This window comes from Pseudoliparis swirei, chromosome 21 (genome assembly GCF_029220125.1).
Source record: "Pseudoliparis swirei isolate HS2019 ecotype Mariana Trench chromosome 21, NWPU_hadal_v1, whole genome shotgun sequence".
Lineage (NCBI taxonomy): Eukaryota > Metazoa > Chordata > Actinopteri > Perciformes > Liparidae > Pseudoliparis > Pseudoliparis swirei.
Window position 1 is genome coordinate 13,812,571 of NC_079408.1, and position 18,037 is coordinate 13,830,607.

An 18,037-nucleotide genomic window follows, 5' to 3' on the forward strand; every position below is an offset into this window, starting at 1 on the left:
TTTCAGTTGATTTGCAGATGAATCCAGTGCTTTAATGCAGATTTTTCTTTTAATTGCGTACGAAAATAAAGAACTTCATGCATATTCTAATTTTCTGAGACAGTCCTGTATATAGGCCAACTCCTGAGATGGCCCAGGCTATGTGGTGTTTTGATGGGAACTGTTCACTATAAATGAAGCAGCCATCCAGCTTCTAGCCCCAGGACCAGGGCCCTTCCAGTTCAACAGAATTGCTTGCCCCTCCTCATTACGGACCTCCAGTAGCTACGGACCTTGTAAAAGCCACCCCCAAAGAACTGGGCGTGCGTGGAGGCTGGAGGCGGGATGGCCACCAAACACACACCCAAGGCTTTTTCTGATCTTACCAACGTGAAGTCTACAGCAGAAAACTCCTGGGGAGTTGCAAGCGATCGACGCCGGGTTGATGACTCTGGACACTGGAAACGGACCCACAAATCTCGGAGCCAGTTTCTTTGAGGTTACATTTGCCCCTAGCCTTGGTACAAACCTTGGCCTGGAACCTGGATCACCCGGTTAAGTGGAAGGATGGTCTTGGGCTCTACCGCAAGTGGTTCGGGATCGTAAAAGACGAGACAAAGCATCGGGTTTTGATTCTGAGACCCGGGACGAAAAGAGAGTGTGAAGTTGAATCTACTAAAGAAAAGTGTCCACCTGGCCTGACGGGAGTTGAGACGCTTAGCCTTTCTTATATATTCTAGATTCTTGTGATCTGTCCAGACTAAAAACGGTTGCTCTGCACCCTCTAGCCAGTGTCTCCATTCCTCGAGGGCAGCTTTTACAGCTAACAATTCCTTGTTTCCCACGTCATAATTCCGCTCTGCCGTTGTCAACTTCCGCGACAGGTAAGCACATGGATGCATCTTGTTGTCTTCTGCAGAACGTTGAGACAGTACTCCTCCAATTCCTCATTGGAAGCATCCACCTCGACCATAAACTGGCGCTGGGGATCTGGAATGGTGAGTATGGGAGCTGAGGTGAATCTATCTCTGAGAAGTTTGAAAGCAAGATCCGCCTGGGGTCCACTTGAAGGAACCTTAGGAGAAGTCAGAACATGCAGAGGAGCAGCAACAGAACTGAAATTCTAATAAACTTCCTATAGAAGTTAGCAAATCCTAGGAACTGCTGAACCTTTTTCCTGGAGTCTGGTGTGGGCCACTGGGATACTGCACTGACTTTCGCAGGATCCATTTGGATATGATTAGGTGAGACTATGTATCCTAAGAAAGACACCTCTTCTGTGTGGAACTCGCACTTCTCTGCCTTGACATATAGCTGATTATCCAGTAGTTTCTGCAAAACTTGGCGGACATGGTTAACATGAGATTTAGCGTCTGGGGAGAAAATCAGTATGTCATCCAGATACACAAACACTGAAATATTCAAGAATTCCAAAACCTCATTCACAAAAGCTTGAAAAACAGCCGGTGCATTGCACAGTCCAAAAGGCATTACCAAGTACTCATAGTGACCATTCTGAGTGTTGAATCCAGTTTTCCACTCATCCCTTGTTTTATTCTAACCAAGTGATATGCATTTCTTAAATCCAACTTGGTGAATATCTTGGCCGTTGAAGCAGTTCAAAAGCAGATGACATGAGTGGCAGAGGATAGCGGTTCTTCACCGTAATGTCATTTAGTGGACTGTAGTCTATGCAAGGTCTCAGAGACCCGTCTTTCTTTCCCACAAAAGAATCCGCTCCGGCTGGAGACGATGAAGGACGGATAATCCCTGATTTGAGTGAAGAGGAGATGTATTCATCCATTGCTGTTCTCTCAGGTCTCGAAATCGAGTAAAGTCTCCCTTGGGAATGGGGGCTCCGGTAAGAGAACAATGGGCTAGTCAAGATCACGGTGAGGAGGTGGCGACAAGGCTTTAGACTTGTTAAACACTTCTTTTAAATCATGGTAACAGGAAGGTACCTTGTGTAGATCAGGATAGTCAGGGTGATCTATAATGATCCTACTAGAGTCTGTTGGTGCATTAACAGGTTGCGAAAGTTTACACCTGCCCTTACAATCCTCTCCCATTCCTTAACTTTCCTGAAGGCCAGTCTATGTGAGGATTGTGGATCTTCAGCCAAGGAAACCCCAAAATAATCGGGTGCTGAGTCGACTCAAAAATATGAAATTGCATGCTCTCGGTATGGTCCTTATTTATAGTAATCCGTATGGGCTCAGTGCAATGGGTAACTGTGAACAACAAGCGGCCGTCTAAGGCACTGGCACTAACAGGATGAGATAGCGGGACAGTTTTTATTTTTAGCTGTTTGACTAGGCCCCAGTCTATAAGGCTTTCGTCAGCCCCTGAGTCTATTAACACACCCTGGTCAAAGGTCTGATTGTTAATACAAATGTCTACCTGAGTAACAGGTCGAGGAGGGAAGTCTGCGGGAAACTTGCTCACCAGCGCCCTCCTTTTGACTGGTGAGCACGATCTTTTCCCGGGCATGAAGCGAGTTGATGACCCGGCTGGCCGCAGTAGAAACAGCAACCCTCCCGTAGACGGCGCTGCCTCTCCTCCAGAGAAAGCCTGGTTCTTCCAAGCTGCATGGGTTCCCCGGAGTCATTCGGAAGTGTAGTCCTCTGATGGTCCGGTAACATGAGCTGGAAATCCTCCGCTGGCGGCGCGACCCTCCGAGGCGAATTCTGGAAGCTGGGAATAACATCTCGGTTGCGTCGACGCTCCTCTCTCTTTCGAAGACGGTTATCGATCCGGATGGCCACAGCGATGAGGATTCCAGATCCCGGGTGTCTCCAGTGGAGCCAGCTGGTCCTTTATCGGTTGCGAAAGTCCTGTCATGAAGGCGTCACGAAGAGCCGGAACATTCCATCCGCTGTCCGCTGCTGCTGTACGAAACTCGATGGCATAATCAACCACCTGACGGTTGAGCTGACGTATTTGAAACAGTCTTCTGCTGGCCTCCGTAGCAGGCGATGAGTGGTCAAAAATGCGCCTCATAGTCTCTATGAAATCGGCCAATGAGTAACATAGTTCGGTGTCTCTAGACCATTCTGCAGTAGCCCAGGCTGCAGCTCTTCCCGTTAAATGAGACACAATAAACGCCACTTTACCATGCTCAGATAAAAAAGCTGCTGGGTTGTGTTGAAAATGCAGATCACACTGTACCAGAAAGGCTCTGCAATTCGAAGAGTCTCCGGCAAATCTCTCCGGAAGAGCCAGCCGTAACGGGGAGGAAACAGCCTGACCTGGGTCGTCAGCTGGAGTATTGACAGGCAAATTCTCAGCTGTGGATGACGTCACCGGAGGAGCAGTCTGTTGATGAGTGAAAAATTATTCATTTGGGCAACCAGTTGTTGCATCTGTGTAGATAATTCTTCCTGAACCCGGCCTGGCGTCCTCTCAGCTCTTGTATTTCCCGGCTGACTTTGTCCAGTTTTTCCTCGTGATGAAAAATCGTCACGCCCTGTACCGACAGAGCGGCGTGAAACGTTCTTGGGTCGGCTGGGTCCATAATGTGGTCAGTTCGTTCTGTTACGATCTCAGACACTTAGGAAGTAGGACCCAATTGCACGACCCGGGAGGCAGAGATAAAGTATTTGTAAGTACTTTATTTTTCGGTTCTGCAGTGAACAAAATGAAAGCGCTCACGTAGTGAGGGATCAAAAACTTTTCAAGAGCACAACATAACCCGACCTGATCATGGCAAAAGACCAGACGAACTGACAAGGAACACTGGGAGACAGGGGAATTTAAGCACATGGTAACAAGACACAGGTGGGACCAATCAGGGGCGGGGCTGACACTGATGAGCATAGGAGACAGGTGTGATGACAGGTGAAAACAATCAGGAAGCCTGGAATGAGAGAAAGCTAACATAAATGACATGAACCTCTCTAGCATATCTGTCGGTGCACAACAGCGTGTGTGTGTGTGTGTGTATGTTTGTGTATGAGGCTCTGTCCCTCTGTGTGTCCCCACCCCCCCTGTACTCTGGGCTTTTCATACGCTTTCTCGCTCTCGACATTTCACATGCAAATGGACGTATATACAAAGCACACACACATACACACACACACACACACACACACACGGGCACACACACACGCATGGAGAAACAAGGACACACAAGGTTAGGCGGGCAGCCAGCTCGGTTCGGGCGCTGCACATGGAGACGACGTAGCGAACTTCACATGCGATCTACGTCCGGGCAGCGAACACCAATTCTGCAGCACGGACCGGAGTCGACTTGAGTCCTCTAAAACGCTGCTGTCATAATGCATTCGTCTGTTCCCCCTGCTGGTGAGAGGGAGAGAGCATGGACGCCACCTATTGGCGAGAATGTACAGCGATGACACAGCTGGGACGTGTGGCGGATGGGGGAAGGGAGAGGAAGGACCGGGGAAGCTGGGCTGCGTGTGTTTGAGTGCGTGTGTGTGTGTGTGTGTGTGTGTGTCGTGCAATCGAGTGAATTGTATCTTTGGACATGCATGTTGCGTGTGTGAATGTGTGTCACGTGACCACGCATCTCTCCTGTGTAATTTTTGCTCCATTCATGACCTGATGTCGTCTTATCAGCATAAACCTTCACGCGGTGTCACATGATACTTTTAATTAAAATATGATAAGACCACATGTACCAATCGGCAACAACACAAATGTATCATTTGTTTTTTGTTTTTTGACATGTGTGTAACTTTAAATCTACATCGTAAACCACCAATGGGCCCAGAGTGGATCTTGTGTGTGTGGCCCTTTAAGGATGTGTTACTGTGTCCGTGTCCCAGCCTGGCCCAGGTACCGCGTGCTGCGCATGCAGGAGTTGGGCCAGTACAACCTGGAGATCCTGTCCGCCGACCTGTCTGATGACTCCCTGTACGAATGCCAGGCCCCCGACGCCGCCCTGAGGTCCAGGAGGGCCAAACTCACCGTCCTCAGTACGTTTGAGTGCACGACGGACGGCATTTAAAAGCGCGTGAGACGCGGCACGTGTTTTTTTGTCTAACGCTCTCCCCTCCGGCTCCAGTCCCCCCAGACAACCCCGTGATCGACGGGGGTCCGGAGGTGTTGCTGAACGCGGGGGAGTCCTACAACCTGAGCTGCGTGTCTCGAGGGGCCAAACCGCCTTCGGTGATCGAGTGGCTGAAAGACGGCCTCCCCGTGGAAGGAGCTGCCAGTACCACCGTAAGTCCCCAAATACAGACGCCGCATTCACACGGGACTTGTGTACAGCATCGCATCTGTTTGGTAAATGTTTGATCGACGTCTCTCCTCCCCCCCCCCGTCATCAGGAGGTGCTCCCAGACAGGAAGCGGGTGACCACGCGTAGCTACCTGCCCATCCAGCCCGTGGACTCCGACACAGGGAGGAACTACAGCTGCGTCGCCACCAACCTGGCGGTGCCCACCGGGAGAAGCGCGACCGTCACCCTCAACGTTCACCGTGAGTGTTATTATTGCATTCGCCAAAATAAAAAATATATATCTATATGTGCACGTTCCCACTGAAAAAGAAGAACGGGGACGTAATACACTACCGTTCAAAAGTTTGGGGTCACTTAGAAATGTCTTTATTTTTCAAAGAAAAGCACTATTTTTTCAGTAAAGATAACATTAAATTAATCAAAAATACACTCTCTACATTGTTAATGTGGTAAATGACTATTCTAGGTGGAAACGTCTGGTTTCTAATGAAATATCTCCAGAGGTGTATAGAGGGCCATTTACAGCAACGATCACTCCAGTGTTCTAATGGTACATTGTGTTTGCTAATCGCCTTAGAAGACTAATGTCTCATTAGAAAACCCGTGCAATTATGCTAGCACAGCTGAAAACAGTTATGCTGGTGATATAAGCGATACAACTGGCCTTCCTTTGAGCTTGAAGTTTGAAGAACAAAATTAATACTTCAAATATTAATCATTATTTCTAACCTTGTCAATGTCTTGACTATATGTTCTATGAAATGTTCAATTCATTTGATAAATAAAAGTGTGAGTTTTCATGGAAGACACGAAATTGTCTGGGTGACCCCAAACTTTTGAACGGTAGTGTATATCACAATATGTAATAACTACACGACCCGGCTAATTACCACGCGCACACGTGTGTTTTTTTTACACAGCGTCGTATTTTGACACATGAAACGTCTGCCAGCCGCTGAATGTTTCAGAGCTATTACTAAGTAATGCACGGTGGCCATTTTGCATCAAACCATCTCCAGATTGCAGCAGCATATATTAGATGCAGTCAGGCTGCTGTCGTGTGACTCTCTCTCTTTCTCTCTCTCTCTCTCTTTCCCTTCCAGACCCACCGACAGTGACCTTGTCCATCGAGCCTCGCTCTGTCCTGGAGGGAGACAGAGTCACCTTCACCTGCCAGGCTCAAGCCAACCCTCCTATTATGGGCTACAGGTCTGCCTGCATACACACAAAACATTTTCTTTCACCTTTTGGTTCAAAGGGGGTGTGCGTTTTTTAAAATTGTGTGTAACACTTGAACCCCCAGTTGGGCCAAAGGCGGCGTGGTGCTGCAGGGCGCCAGGGAGAGCGTGCTCACCACCAAGGCCGACCACTCCTTCTTCACCGAGCCCGTCTCCTGTCTCGTCTTCAACGCCGTGGGAAAGACCAACGTCAGCATCCTGGTGGACGTCCACTGTGAGTCACACCACGCTCATCCCGTTCTCTGGCCACGGCCCACGTTACTCACTACAGTCTGGAGTCGGAAGGATGAAACACACACATACAAAACTCCTCTCTCTCTCTCTCTCTCTCTCTCTCTTCCTCCGTTTCTCTGTCTCCAGTCGGTCCAATTTTGTTGGTGGAGCCGCTGCCGAAAACGGTCGACGTCGACTCCGATGTCACCCTGAACTGCAAATGGGCCGGAAACCCTCCGCTCACACTCACCTGGTTCAAAAAGGGCTCGAACATGGTAAGCAGCTCACGCTTCCCTCTGTTCTTGTACTCACACTATATTTCTACGGTTCATTCTTCTCCCGTGTTTACGAATGCATTCGCAAGGCGTCTTTCTTCTCTTTGTTGTTGTTGTTGTTGTGTAATTTATTCAGTCAATCATTTGCAATACAATATGATCATATATAATATAGAAAACAGAAAGACTGAAAAGGCATATGCAGAAGCAACAATGCTTATATAATCCGATCCTAAATTATTATTATCAATTAAATCTGATAATTAAGATAAAATAAAGAAAAAGAATAAAGAAAAAAAAAATATATATATACGTATGTATATATACATATATATACGTATCTGTATATATATGTGTATATATATATATACATATTTATATATATGTGTATATATATATATTTATATATTTATATTTATACATATATATATATTAATATATATATATATATATTATATATATATATATATGTATATATAGGTATGTATATGTATTTATATATATTTTTGGCCTCTTTTGATTTAATTTTCTTTTCATTTCAAGGTCAGATGACAATGACTGGAATAAATATCGCCATGAAATGATATATATAAATATATATTGATGTATATAATTGACTGCGTACAGTAGCCAGAAGCTAAATACATGACTAATAGGTGTACGTCAACATCAAACAGTGTTGCCTCGACCACCAGCTATTACACTACAGTTTGGGGGTTTGGGACTAGAGAGCTCAGAGAACTAAAGACGGCGGTTACGGCGCGTTGAAGGGAACCTGCCTCTCACACGCCTCCGCCTATCTAATCGGTCGTGCTCAGGTATCTCTTTCTCTCTCGGCGGTTTCACATTTAGCCGTCGTTTTCCCACAGCTAATTCTCCAATAGATGTGGTTGCTAGGCAACTGCGAAACCTTTGTGGCGGGTTAAAAGCCTATGTGCATAGTTTATATTGTTAACCAGTTCGGGTCAGAGTGGTAGAACAAACACACCCGGATGAGGAGGCCAGACGTGCAAATACGCACCAACATGTTCCGATAACAAGGCGACCGTCACATTAGCCCCTCCTACTTATGGCCATGTGGCCTTTAATTTTGTTCATCCCCAAATGTGTCTTGTTTATACGTGTGTCCTTTATTTCTCTCGCTCCCCCACAGGTTCTGAGTAACAGCAACCAGCTGTACCTGAAGTCGGTGAGCCAGGCGGATGCCGGCCAGTACGTGTGCAAGGCCATCGTCCCGCGGATCGGAGTCGGGGAGACGGAGGTCACGCTCACCGTCAACGGTCAGAAAACATGCTCGCAGTTTATTTATGTTTCACTGCCTGTAGATACAAATCATGTGCTTTCTAAAAGGGCAGCTTGTGAGGAATAAAAATATTTTTTTAAAGGAATGTTATATGTACAAAGTGGCGGCCATTTATTTGGGAAGGTCGATGTCTTTCAGCAATAAAAAGGATGGGTAAAAAAACACCCGTCTTTTGTTTGTGTTTTTTCCCCCGTATGGACGTGTGCATTAATCTCGTTTCTCTCTCGTGTTGGACCAATGCAGGTCCGCCTATCATCTCCAGTGAGCCGGTCCAGTACGCAGTGAAAGGGGAGAGAGGAGAGGTGAAGTGCTACATCGCCAGTACGCCTCCTCCGGATAAGATTGTAAGTACAAAAACCACATAAAATGGACAAAAAAAGATAAAAAGGAAACATTTCTGTCACCAAAATGTTCACATTTCCTCCCAGAATCAATTATTCAGACAAAAGGAAACTGACAGACAGGGAGAAGCTTCGATCACGTGCACCTCGCTCGCTGCTCCTGTGCAGCGGGGGTCCTAACACGCTGAATGCTCTTAGACGCCGCCGTCCTCTTTTCTTCTTTTTTACGCGTGGTGACTCACCCTTAAACTCTCACAGAATGTCCCCTCCATCACATCACATAAACAAACCAACACTAAACCGGTCCGCTTTTAGCTCCTGCGTCAGAAATCAGCCCGGATGCTTTCTCCACTCGGCCGTGTATAACGGCGTCGCGGTCTGTGACGGATCCGTCCTGACTCGGGCGCTCCGAATGCAGGCGGCGGAGGGTTGGGACAGAAAAAGACTGATAAAATATAAAGGAGAGGAACAGTTGTCCCGGTAAACGCCACAGCCAGGAGATTATCCACATTTGGAATAAGTGGGCAGATTATGGGAACATGTGGGTTTATGCATAATTAACTCCGCCTTCGTACAGGACGTTGATGCTGAATAATACAGCTGCTTTCAGCGGCTTGAAAGTTAGAGTTCAAGATTCGCACCAGCTCCGTCAACCCCACCTCCACCTCCACCTCCACCTCCACTCCGCTCTGCTGAAACATGCAGACTGTTGCCGGTCACGCACAGCGCGTGTTCACATGCGTGTTCTCATGTCACGTCCGTGAATTGATCCATTATTTGTGTTTCCTGTTGTGATTCTGATTGATAATCCTCTTCCAAAAAAAAGAGCACAAAAAAGAAAAATACATAATTTGGTTTACAAGCTTCATGTATTGTATCACAGTGAATGGTATTTTTATATATATATATATACATATATATATATATTAGTGCTGTGAAAAATAACGCGAAAAAAAGTCACTTGCACCCCCCCCCCCATATAAATGTATATATCCGTCTTTTGTCATAAATCTTTATGTTCTCACAAAAATATACCGAGAATATCGGTAATATGTGATTAATCATGATTAATCCACAGAAACCTGTGATTAATTTGATTAAAATTTGTAATCGTTTCACAGCCCTAATATATATATATAGCAGTAACATTTGAATTCTTCTCTCCATGATGTGTTGATGCTTTGGTGCTTTTGCACACACAAGAATAACTGTGTGTAGACACATTTATTATGGCAGACTAATGTGTTCATCTGTGTGCATGCATGAGTGCATCACCGCATGCATGTGACATTTACTGTGTAATGGTGCAGCAGTTGTTATTATAGCTCCGTATGAAGGCCATTGCTTTCATTGGTCGACGGCCTGTCGGAGCAAAAGACAAATATCTAATCAGACAGAGCGACTGGAATTTTGTACTCAAGACTCTCCCAAATAGCACTGAACTGTGTGTGTGTGTGTGTGTGTGTGTGTGTGTGTGTGTGCTGCAGGTGTGGGCGTGGAAGGAGAACGTGTGGGAGAAGGAGAAGGGCACGCTGCTGGAGAGGTACACGGTGGAGCAGAGCAAACTGTCGGCCGACGGCAGCGGCGTCCTCTCCACGCTCACCATCAACAACGTGATGGAGTCGGACTTCCTGTCCACCTACAACTGCACCGCCTGGAACTCGTTCGGCCCGGGCACCATGATCATCACACTGGAGGAGACCGGTGGGTTTTTATGAATTCGTTCTTTAAAAAAACCGAAAAGAAGGAAAATAGCAAAGGGAGAACACGGTTGATTTTTTTAGCAAGACGTGCCCGGATTAAAATGAGTTATTGCACCTTTACATTATTTAAAACTCTTGAGAAGTAGAAAAGAATGATGCCAAAGAAAGAACGTAGTTTCTATGTTTCATCAGACATCTTGATTTGACTTTATCTATCATACACTACCGTTCAAAAGGTTGGGGTCACTTAGAAATGTCCTTATTGTTCAGATTAAAGCTAAAGTAAAGTTTTTATAAATGAAGATAACATTAAATTAATAATAAACACACTCTGTACATAGTTAATGTGTAAATGACTATTCTCTGGTGTTTAATGAAGTCTCTACAGAGGTGTGTAGAGGCCCATCTCCAGTGTTCTAATGGTACATTGTGTTATCACCTTAGAAGACTAGCGAAGGGGTAGAAAACCCTTGAAACCCCTTTTTATGTTAGCGCAGCTGAAAACAGTTATGCTGGTGAGAGAAGCTATAAAACTGGCCTTCCTTTGAGCCACAAGAAGAACAACATTAATATTTACAATAAAAATCATTATTTCTAACCTTCTCAATGTCTTGACTATATTTTATATAAATTTTGCAATTAATTTAAATAAATAAAAGTGTGAGTTGTCATAGAAAACACAAAATTGTCTGGGTGACCCCAAACTTTTGAATGGTAATGTATATAATTTAGGTTTGAAAGATATGTTTGTTGCATTAAATCTGGATTGTGTAGCTATTGACATACAAACATTTGCATCTTGACTCAATCCGTCTCTCCATCCATCTCTCTCTCTCTCTCGCAAACCCATCACTATAGAGGACGTCCCGGTGGGGATAATTGCCGGTGGGACGGTGGGCTCCACCATCCTCCTGTTCATCTTTCTGCTGGTCCTCGTTTTGATCTTCTACCGGCAGCGCAAAGGCAGTGAGTCGTACCCTCCATGTGCCTCACGCCGACACGATAAAGACCACATCCGCATCTACAGTCGACGCGTTCGTGTGAACACGCCCTCGGCCCACCGCGTCCAGCCGCGCTCAACCTCGCCGCGTGTTTCTGCCTCCAGGTCGGCGCGGGGTCACGCTGGGGAAGCCCGACATCAAGGTGGAGACGATAAACAAGGAGACCCACAGCTTGGAGGAGGACTCCGGCAGCGTGTCCACGGCGTCGCGCATGGTCAAGGCCATGTACTCGGTGAGCGGCGGCGGGGTTCGTGTGCTCAGGCCGCACCACATTCACTCAGTGACCGCTCCCTGCACCTTTTTAAACCAAATGAAACTGTGTTTTTTTCCCCTTGTAATTGCTCCTTTAACTCTTTGAATTCCATTTTCTCTTTTCCTGTCATACTCTGTTGCCTCCTTCCCTCTTCCGTTTCGTTATGGCACCTTTCTCTCCTCCTTTTTGTTTTTTTGTTTCGTTGTTTGACGGTTTAGTTTCTCCCCTCTGTGTCCTTCTCTCCTTCCAATCAGCCCTTTAAAGATGACATAGAGCTCAAGTCCGACCTCCGCAGCGACACCCTGGACACCCGCCAGGAGTATGACCTGAAGGTGAGCTCATTAAACACTCGTTCGCGTCAAATCCCGACGCAGACTGTCGACGATGTCGACGCTTTTTGTGCTAGAACACTCAAACTGTACATGAGGCGGTATCTAACAGTGGCAGAAATAGGTAGAAAAACACATTAAGTTCAATAAAAAGTCAAAACGTGTGTACTAAAAGGATGCCAGTGTCAACGTGAGGTCTTGTTTAGGTCCTTTTGGTGCACGGTTTCATTCTATTCATACCTTACAGGGCTGCAAATATCCTGCTCAGTAATGACATGGTGACTCTGAGTGATGACTTTCATCCAATGAGGAGCAACTTTTTGTTTTCTGGTGGAAATGTCTACCGGAGGGGATAAGGCTTGCAGAATCAGTAACTTCTTTTAAATCACTTCTTAAAACCCATATTTATCGAACAGCTTTTAAGTGATCTAGTCTGATCTAGTCTTTTTATGCAGAAATTTGGTTCCCCTAATTTAGTTTGTCTGTTTTTAATTTATTTTTAATTTATTTGGTTTTTAATTAATTGTTTATTTTTAATTTTAATTTTAATATATATTTTTAAATGTAATATTGGTTTCTTGCTATTCCATTTGTTTTGCTTTGACTCTGTGGAGCACTTTGTAAACATTGTTTTTAAAGGTGCTATATAAATAAAGTTATTATTACCTGACAGAGGTGATAATCATATTAAAATATTGGTATTTTAAAGGGTGTAATACTATGAATGAAGCCGTCTTCATATACACTACCATCTAAAATGTTGGAGTCACCCAGACAATTTGTTGTTTTCCATGAAAACTCACACTTATATCTATCAAATAAATTGCAAAATTTATAGAAAATATAGTCAAGACATTGACAAGGTTAAAAATAACGATTTTTATTGTAAATATTAATGTTGTTCTTCAAATTTGTGGCTCAAAGGAAGGCCAGTTTTATAGCTTCTCTTACCAGCATAACTGTTTTCAGCTGCGCTCACATAAAAAGGCTTTTCAAGGGTTTTCTACCCCTCCGCTAGTCTTCTAAGGCGATAACACAATGTACCATTAGAACACTGGAGATGGGCCTCTACACACCTCTGTAGAGACTTCATTAAACACCAGAGAATAGTCATTTACACATTAACATGTAGAGAGTGCATTTATGATTAATCTTATGATATCTTCATTGATAAAAACAGTGCTCTACTTTGAACAATAAGGACATTTCTAAGGGACCCCAACGTTTTGAACAGTAGTGTATATACATATATATATAATCCTAACTAAAGATTTTATCTACAAAATCTAGGTTCATTGACAAGTATTGATTTTTCCCATTCAAAAGTTCACGACTACTGCGAAACATTGAGTTTGATGTTTGTAGAGTAATACTTATTGGTTCTAAAAGTTTAATTCCATTAGAGATATATACAGTATATATAAATATATATATATATTAACACTTCACGTGTGAGCCTCTAGAGGGTGCACTTGTGCATCTGCAGCAGACGGGAGAAGACAAAGACCAGACAGCACCAGTCTGGCTTTTGTCAAGATTAAATGCAGGTTCAATTCAAAAGGGAAAAATCAGACGAGCAACGAGATCTCAGGTCTCATAAATAAACTGGATACCAAACGGCTGCTTAGAATAAAATGTGTAAATACGAGCTACTCTGGAATATTACAGGTGTTCTCTGCCCCTCAATCTCACTCCAGGGATGTGAGGTCATTGCTCAAAAAGGCTGTCCCACTCATTTGAAGATGTTTAAAGACAACAACAACAACAACAACAACAACAAACAATTGTAAATACATGTTAAGAAGAAGAAGGCTGTTCAGGCATACCCTGCCCATTCAGCTGGCATGAATCATTTATTGCATTTTGACGCTGCGGGGCTGATGAATGAGGCGCTGAATGCATTTTCACGCGTGAAGCTGCCAAAATGTTCTGTTGCACCCCCCCCCCCCCCCCCCTCCACATGAATATTTCGTGAGGGCAAACGCCAGCCCTGTAGCTGGAGTGCTGCCTTGAAGAAGCGCAGACATGAATCCACCCCAGGTGATGGCGAGATCACCCGACAACAGCCTCAGCCAGGCCCGAGAGGCTGGAGCTCCGACGCAGTGAGACGGCGTTGGGTGGGGGGTGAACGTCGGACACACGAGAGTCAGCGAGGCGGCAGAATCATGTCAGAAATAATAGCAGAGCGATATGACATGGGTGCAATGAGCAGGGAGAGCGTCCGTCCTTCAACCAGACAATCTGGGATTAACACGCACGAGAGGAGAGAGGAAACATGGACGCCTGAACGCATCAACACAAATGATCCCTTTGGGGTTTTTTTCTTGTTAATCTGCTCCAAAACGAAAAGGATCTTATAATCATTTTTATTCTTTGACTCTAAACACAGGCGTGTAGAACATGTATTCCCTCATCCTAAAGCCCTCTCTGCTTCCGTCTCCAGGACCCCACCAACGGCTACTACAACGTGCGCGCCTCCACCCACGATGAAGGCCGCCCCGCTTCCCGCTCCACCTTGCACTATTCCGACTACCGCTCGCCCGCGGGAACGCCGGGCGGAGCCGCATCCATCAGCAGCAGTGCCGGAGGCTCGGGGGCCACGGCTAGCGGAGGGGCCCCCGGACCACCTGGCCCCCTCACCTCCCCGGGCCGCCCTCAGGCCTGCTATGACCCCCGGCCCCCCTCCAGACTGTCCCACATCAGCTACGCCCAGTTCAACACCTTCACCCGCGCGGGCCAGAGCCAGCAGCCCCCGCCTAACCCCGCCCCCGTGGCCGGCGACTTCCCGGGAGACTGCAGCCTCCTGGACTCCACTTCCCAGCTGGCCTACGACAACTACGGGTACCCCTCGCATTACCAGACCTACCGCATGGGGTTCGCTCCGTCCAGCCTGGCCACGCTGGAGGCCTGCCCCTCCTATGAGATGTACGGGGTCGGATCCGGGGTGGGATCCGGGGTGGGACCCGGGGTGGGACCCGGAGTGGGACCCGGAGTGGGACCCGGAATGGGACCCGGAGTGGGACCCGGAGTGGGACCCGGGGTGGGACCCGGGGTGGGACCCGGGGTGGGACCTGGGCTGGGACCCGGGCTGGTGGTCCCTGGGGTTGGCGTGGGTCCAGGGGGTCCTGCTCCCTCAGGATCAGAGACTGGACTCGGAAAGTACGGCAGCTCCACTCGCTTCTCCTACACCTCGCAACACTCTGACTACTCCCACACCCGGCACACACAGAGGATGCAGACTCATGTGTGAGGCGGGGGGGGGGGGGGGGGCGTAACCACCTCGCAGTCTCAGCAAAGCATGAGGAAGCATCTTAGAAATAGCGTCACATCCCAAAAACACACACACACACACGCAGTTATAGATTTACACACACACACACACACAAACGCATACGAGAACAAACAATGCCACACACATGCACAGAGTCAGAGGACCGTGCCCGCGAGACGGAGAGCGAGCGAGAGACGGCGAGAAGAAAAAAAAAGGCGATGAAGGAGCTTTAGTGAGACAGGGAAGGGAAATTCCACACCGTTTTAAAATTCCCTCACTCCCGATGTGTTTGTATATCTGAGCTCTGAAAGAGCGGACGGCGAAAGTCACAATCAAGACCGGGACAGAGAGCGAGAACCAGAGCGAGGACGAGAGGACGCAGATCTTTTGCTATGAACTGACTTTGTAAAAACGATGAGCGAGAACCGACCGACTGTCGAACGCGGTGAATGCCGAACCAGTGGAAGTCATTTCTGGCCGCCATCTTTTTGTACTTTTTTTTCTCTTTTTTTTCCCGCTGGTTGTCCTATTCAATCATCATAGAGCACATATATATATATATATAGAATCCCAGAATGCCCTTCTGTACAGTGGTACACGCCTGTTCGGCAGGCGTGTGTCGGGGTCGGGGGGGTTGTCTTCATTTTGCACTGCATCTACAGTATTCATGCTTAGACGTCCCTTATATATCTGTGTATTGTCTTCTTTTTTTTCGTTTGCACACCAAGACTAGAGCTTTGTATTCTATTTTTTAACATTACAGAATTATTTTTGTCAATGTAAAACATGTATTGTGTATGTATGGACCAAAACGTTTGAGCGTGAGCCCGCTTAACTCCGGGGGGCGGGGGGCGAGTCGTGTCATCAGCAGAGCCTGACTTCAGGACGGGTATATCAGTGCATCAAATAAACCTCGTGCCAAGTGTTCATGTTGTTCTTCACCGTAGACCATGTATATGCAGTAGACGCTCCTTCTATTCGGGGACTGTTGCTTTACGAAGCAGGCTTTTTGGGGCCTTGAGTCATTCCCAGACATTTTTTCGTGGGCTGGAGCCCTTTTTTTCTTCTCCTCCGAGCTCCTCGGTGCCGAGACCGAGAGAAAAACACAGATGTTGGTTTTAAGAACTGAGTGGCCTTATAGGGGAACGTGTCGCACATTTCCATTTTTAATCATTCCTCATCGTCTGTCTGCCAAAAAAAAAGAAAAGAAGAAGAAGAAAGAGGAAAAAAAAGGCCGGAGGAGAATGTGTACGGAGAGGTTCAATGAAGTCTTGTCCACAATATTGACATGTAGTAATGTATGACTGCGAGTGTGTGGGTGTGCGAGTGCGAGAGAGAGAGATCAAGAAGGAGTGTGCGGGCGTTGGCGCGCACATCGATTTGTACAGTGTGTTTGTGTAGACGTGTGGATGGGAAGCATACTGTAAACACGCAGCGCCCCACTCGAGTGTGCGCGCAGCTATTGTATGCATGCCCGTGTGTATACAGTATGTGTGTGCATGTCCGTGTCTTAAGTGTGCGGGTGTGTGTTTCAGTATACGTCCATGTCATTGTCACTTCACAATCCCGTTGCAGTACTTTTATACCTCTGGTAGGACTGTATCCTGTATTATCGTGTCTTTGAATTTAGAAAAATCCAATGTTTATCTTATTGTACTGTTCTTCGTAGCAGAGACAGCTGTTCAAAAGATCTACAACGAACGTTATCAAACTCTCATTTTTTAATTTCATTACCTTCAATATTTTTTAAAAATGGTATGTAATTATTTTTCCACAGTATTACATAAATAAAAGCACTGTTTTTTATATAAAAAAGTGTGTCATCTTTGGGAAGACGGGGATGGGCAAGTTCCCTATTTTGTGTTGGCATTGAAGCCTTGGACACTACATATAAACACTGTTATATTACATTACATTACATGTCATTTAGCAGACGCTTTTATCCAAAGCGACTTACAATAAGTGCATTTCAACCTAGAGTACAAACTAAGAACAACAAGAATACAGAAAGTAACATTTCCTCAACATAGTCAAACTACAAAAGTACCATAATAAGAGCTATTTAAGTGCCACTGAAGTGCAAATCTGTGTTTTAATCCAGATATAGTCGGAAAAGATGTGTTTTTAGATTCCGGCGGAAGATGTAGAAACCTTCTGCTGTCCTGATGTCAGTGGGGAGCTCGTTCCACCAATCAGGAGCCAGGACAGCAACAGTCTGGATTTCTAGTGGTTAGCTCGAAGTGACGGAGTCACAAGTCTGTTGGCTGTTGCCGAGCGGAGCGAACGTACACGGGGTGTAAGGCATTGGGTGAATTAAAATATTATTAATATTAATATATAATGTTCTGCTTCCTTATGTTTGTCTTTCTGACAAATTCACAGCTCCAATTATTAAAAAACGTTGACAGGTACAGTATGAGTGTGTGGTCTTTTAGTGAGGATACTTTAATACCGATGATATTAAAATTATACATAATAAGTCAAATATGTGTGCGTTGTGCACATGACCTTCTCAATCTCACCTAACTGGAACCGAACCTACCAACTACCAACTCCAAACACAGGGTGAGATAAACCGAGAGCAAAGACAAATATGTTAACAAAACAGTAATGTATGATTTATCAGTTACTTCTGTTACCTCACAATTTATCTATGAGCACACATGAACACAGGTGAGCGCACCAAATGTAACTAAATGTATTTTACTGTATAACTATTTCACTTTTCCTCCTACAACAGTATTCTTATCATAAAGTAGTATTCCCTTATTTACTGTAAATGGCACGCCACGTTATAAACAAGTGAGCTACTGCATGTGTTTGGTAAACTTCCCACCGATAGGGGGCAGACACGCGCCTCACACGGGTAAGTGCGCCTGTAAAACCACAGAAGAAGACGTCACTTCTCTACGTCATAAGCCAGGGGTT

At 45.8% G+C, this 18,037-nt stretch overlaps 1 protein-coding gene across 3 annotated transcripts in view; it reads left to right on the forward strand.

The window, feature by feature from the left end:
• kirrel1a (kirre like nephrin family adhesion molecule 1a) overlaps positions 1 to 16,036 on the forward strand; it is a 33,815-nt gene extending 17,779 nt beyond the window's left edge. The window contains exons 3-15 of one of the 3 annotated variants that reach the window (XM_056442893.1): positions 4,767 to 4,916; positions 5,006 to 5,163; positions 5,271 to 5,421; positions 6,286 to 6,391; positions 6,486 to 6,634; positions 6,781 to 6,908; positions 8,062 to 8,188; positions 8,455 to 8,555; positions 10,040 to 10,256; positions 11,114 to 11,221; positions 11,361 to 11,488; positions 11,728 to 11,841; positions 14,282 to 16,036. In XM_056442893.1, coding sequence (XP_056298868.1) covers positions 4,767 to 4,916; positions 5,006 to 5,163; positions 5,271 to 5,421; positions 6,286 to 6,391; positions 6,486 to 6,634; positions 6,781 to 6,908; positions 8,062 to 8,188; positions 8,455 to 8,555; positions 10,040 to 10,256; positions 11,114 to 11,221; positions 11,361 to 11,488; positions 11,728 to 11,841; positions 14,282 to 15,088 — 2,444 coding nt within the window. In that variant the 3' untranslated portion in view covers positions 15,089 to 16,036. The remainder of the gene's footprint in view (positions 1 to 4,766; positions 4,917 to 5,005; positions 5,164 to 5,270; positions 5,422 to 6,285; positions 6,392 to 6,485; positions 6,635 to 6,780; positions 6,909 to 8,061; positions 8,189 to 8,454; positions 8,556 to 10,039; positions 10,257 to 11,113; positions 11,222 to 11,360; positions 11,489 to 11,727; positions 11,842 to 14,281) is intronic. The other 2 variants (XM_056442895.1, XM_056442894.1) reach the window with 2 other exon arrangements.
• The last annotated feature ends 2,001 nt before the right edge of the window (positions 16,037 to 18,037 follow it).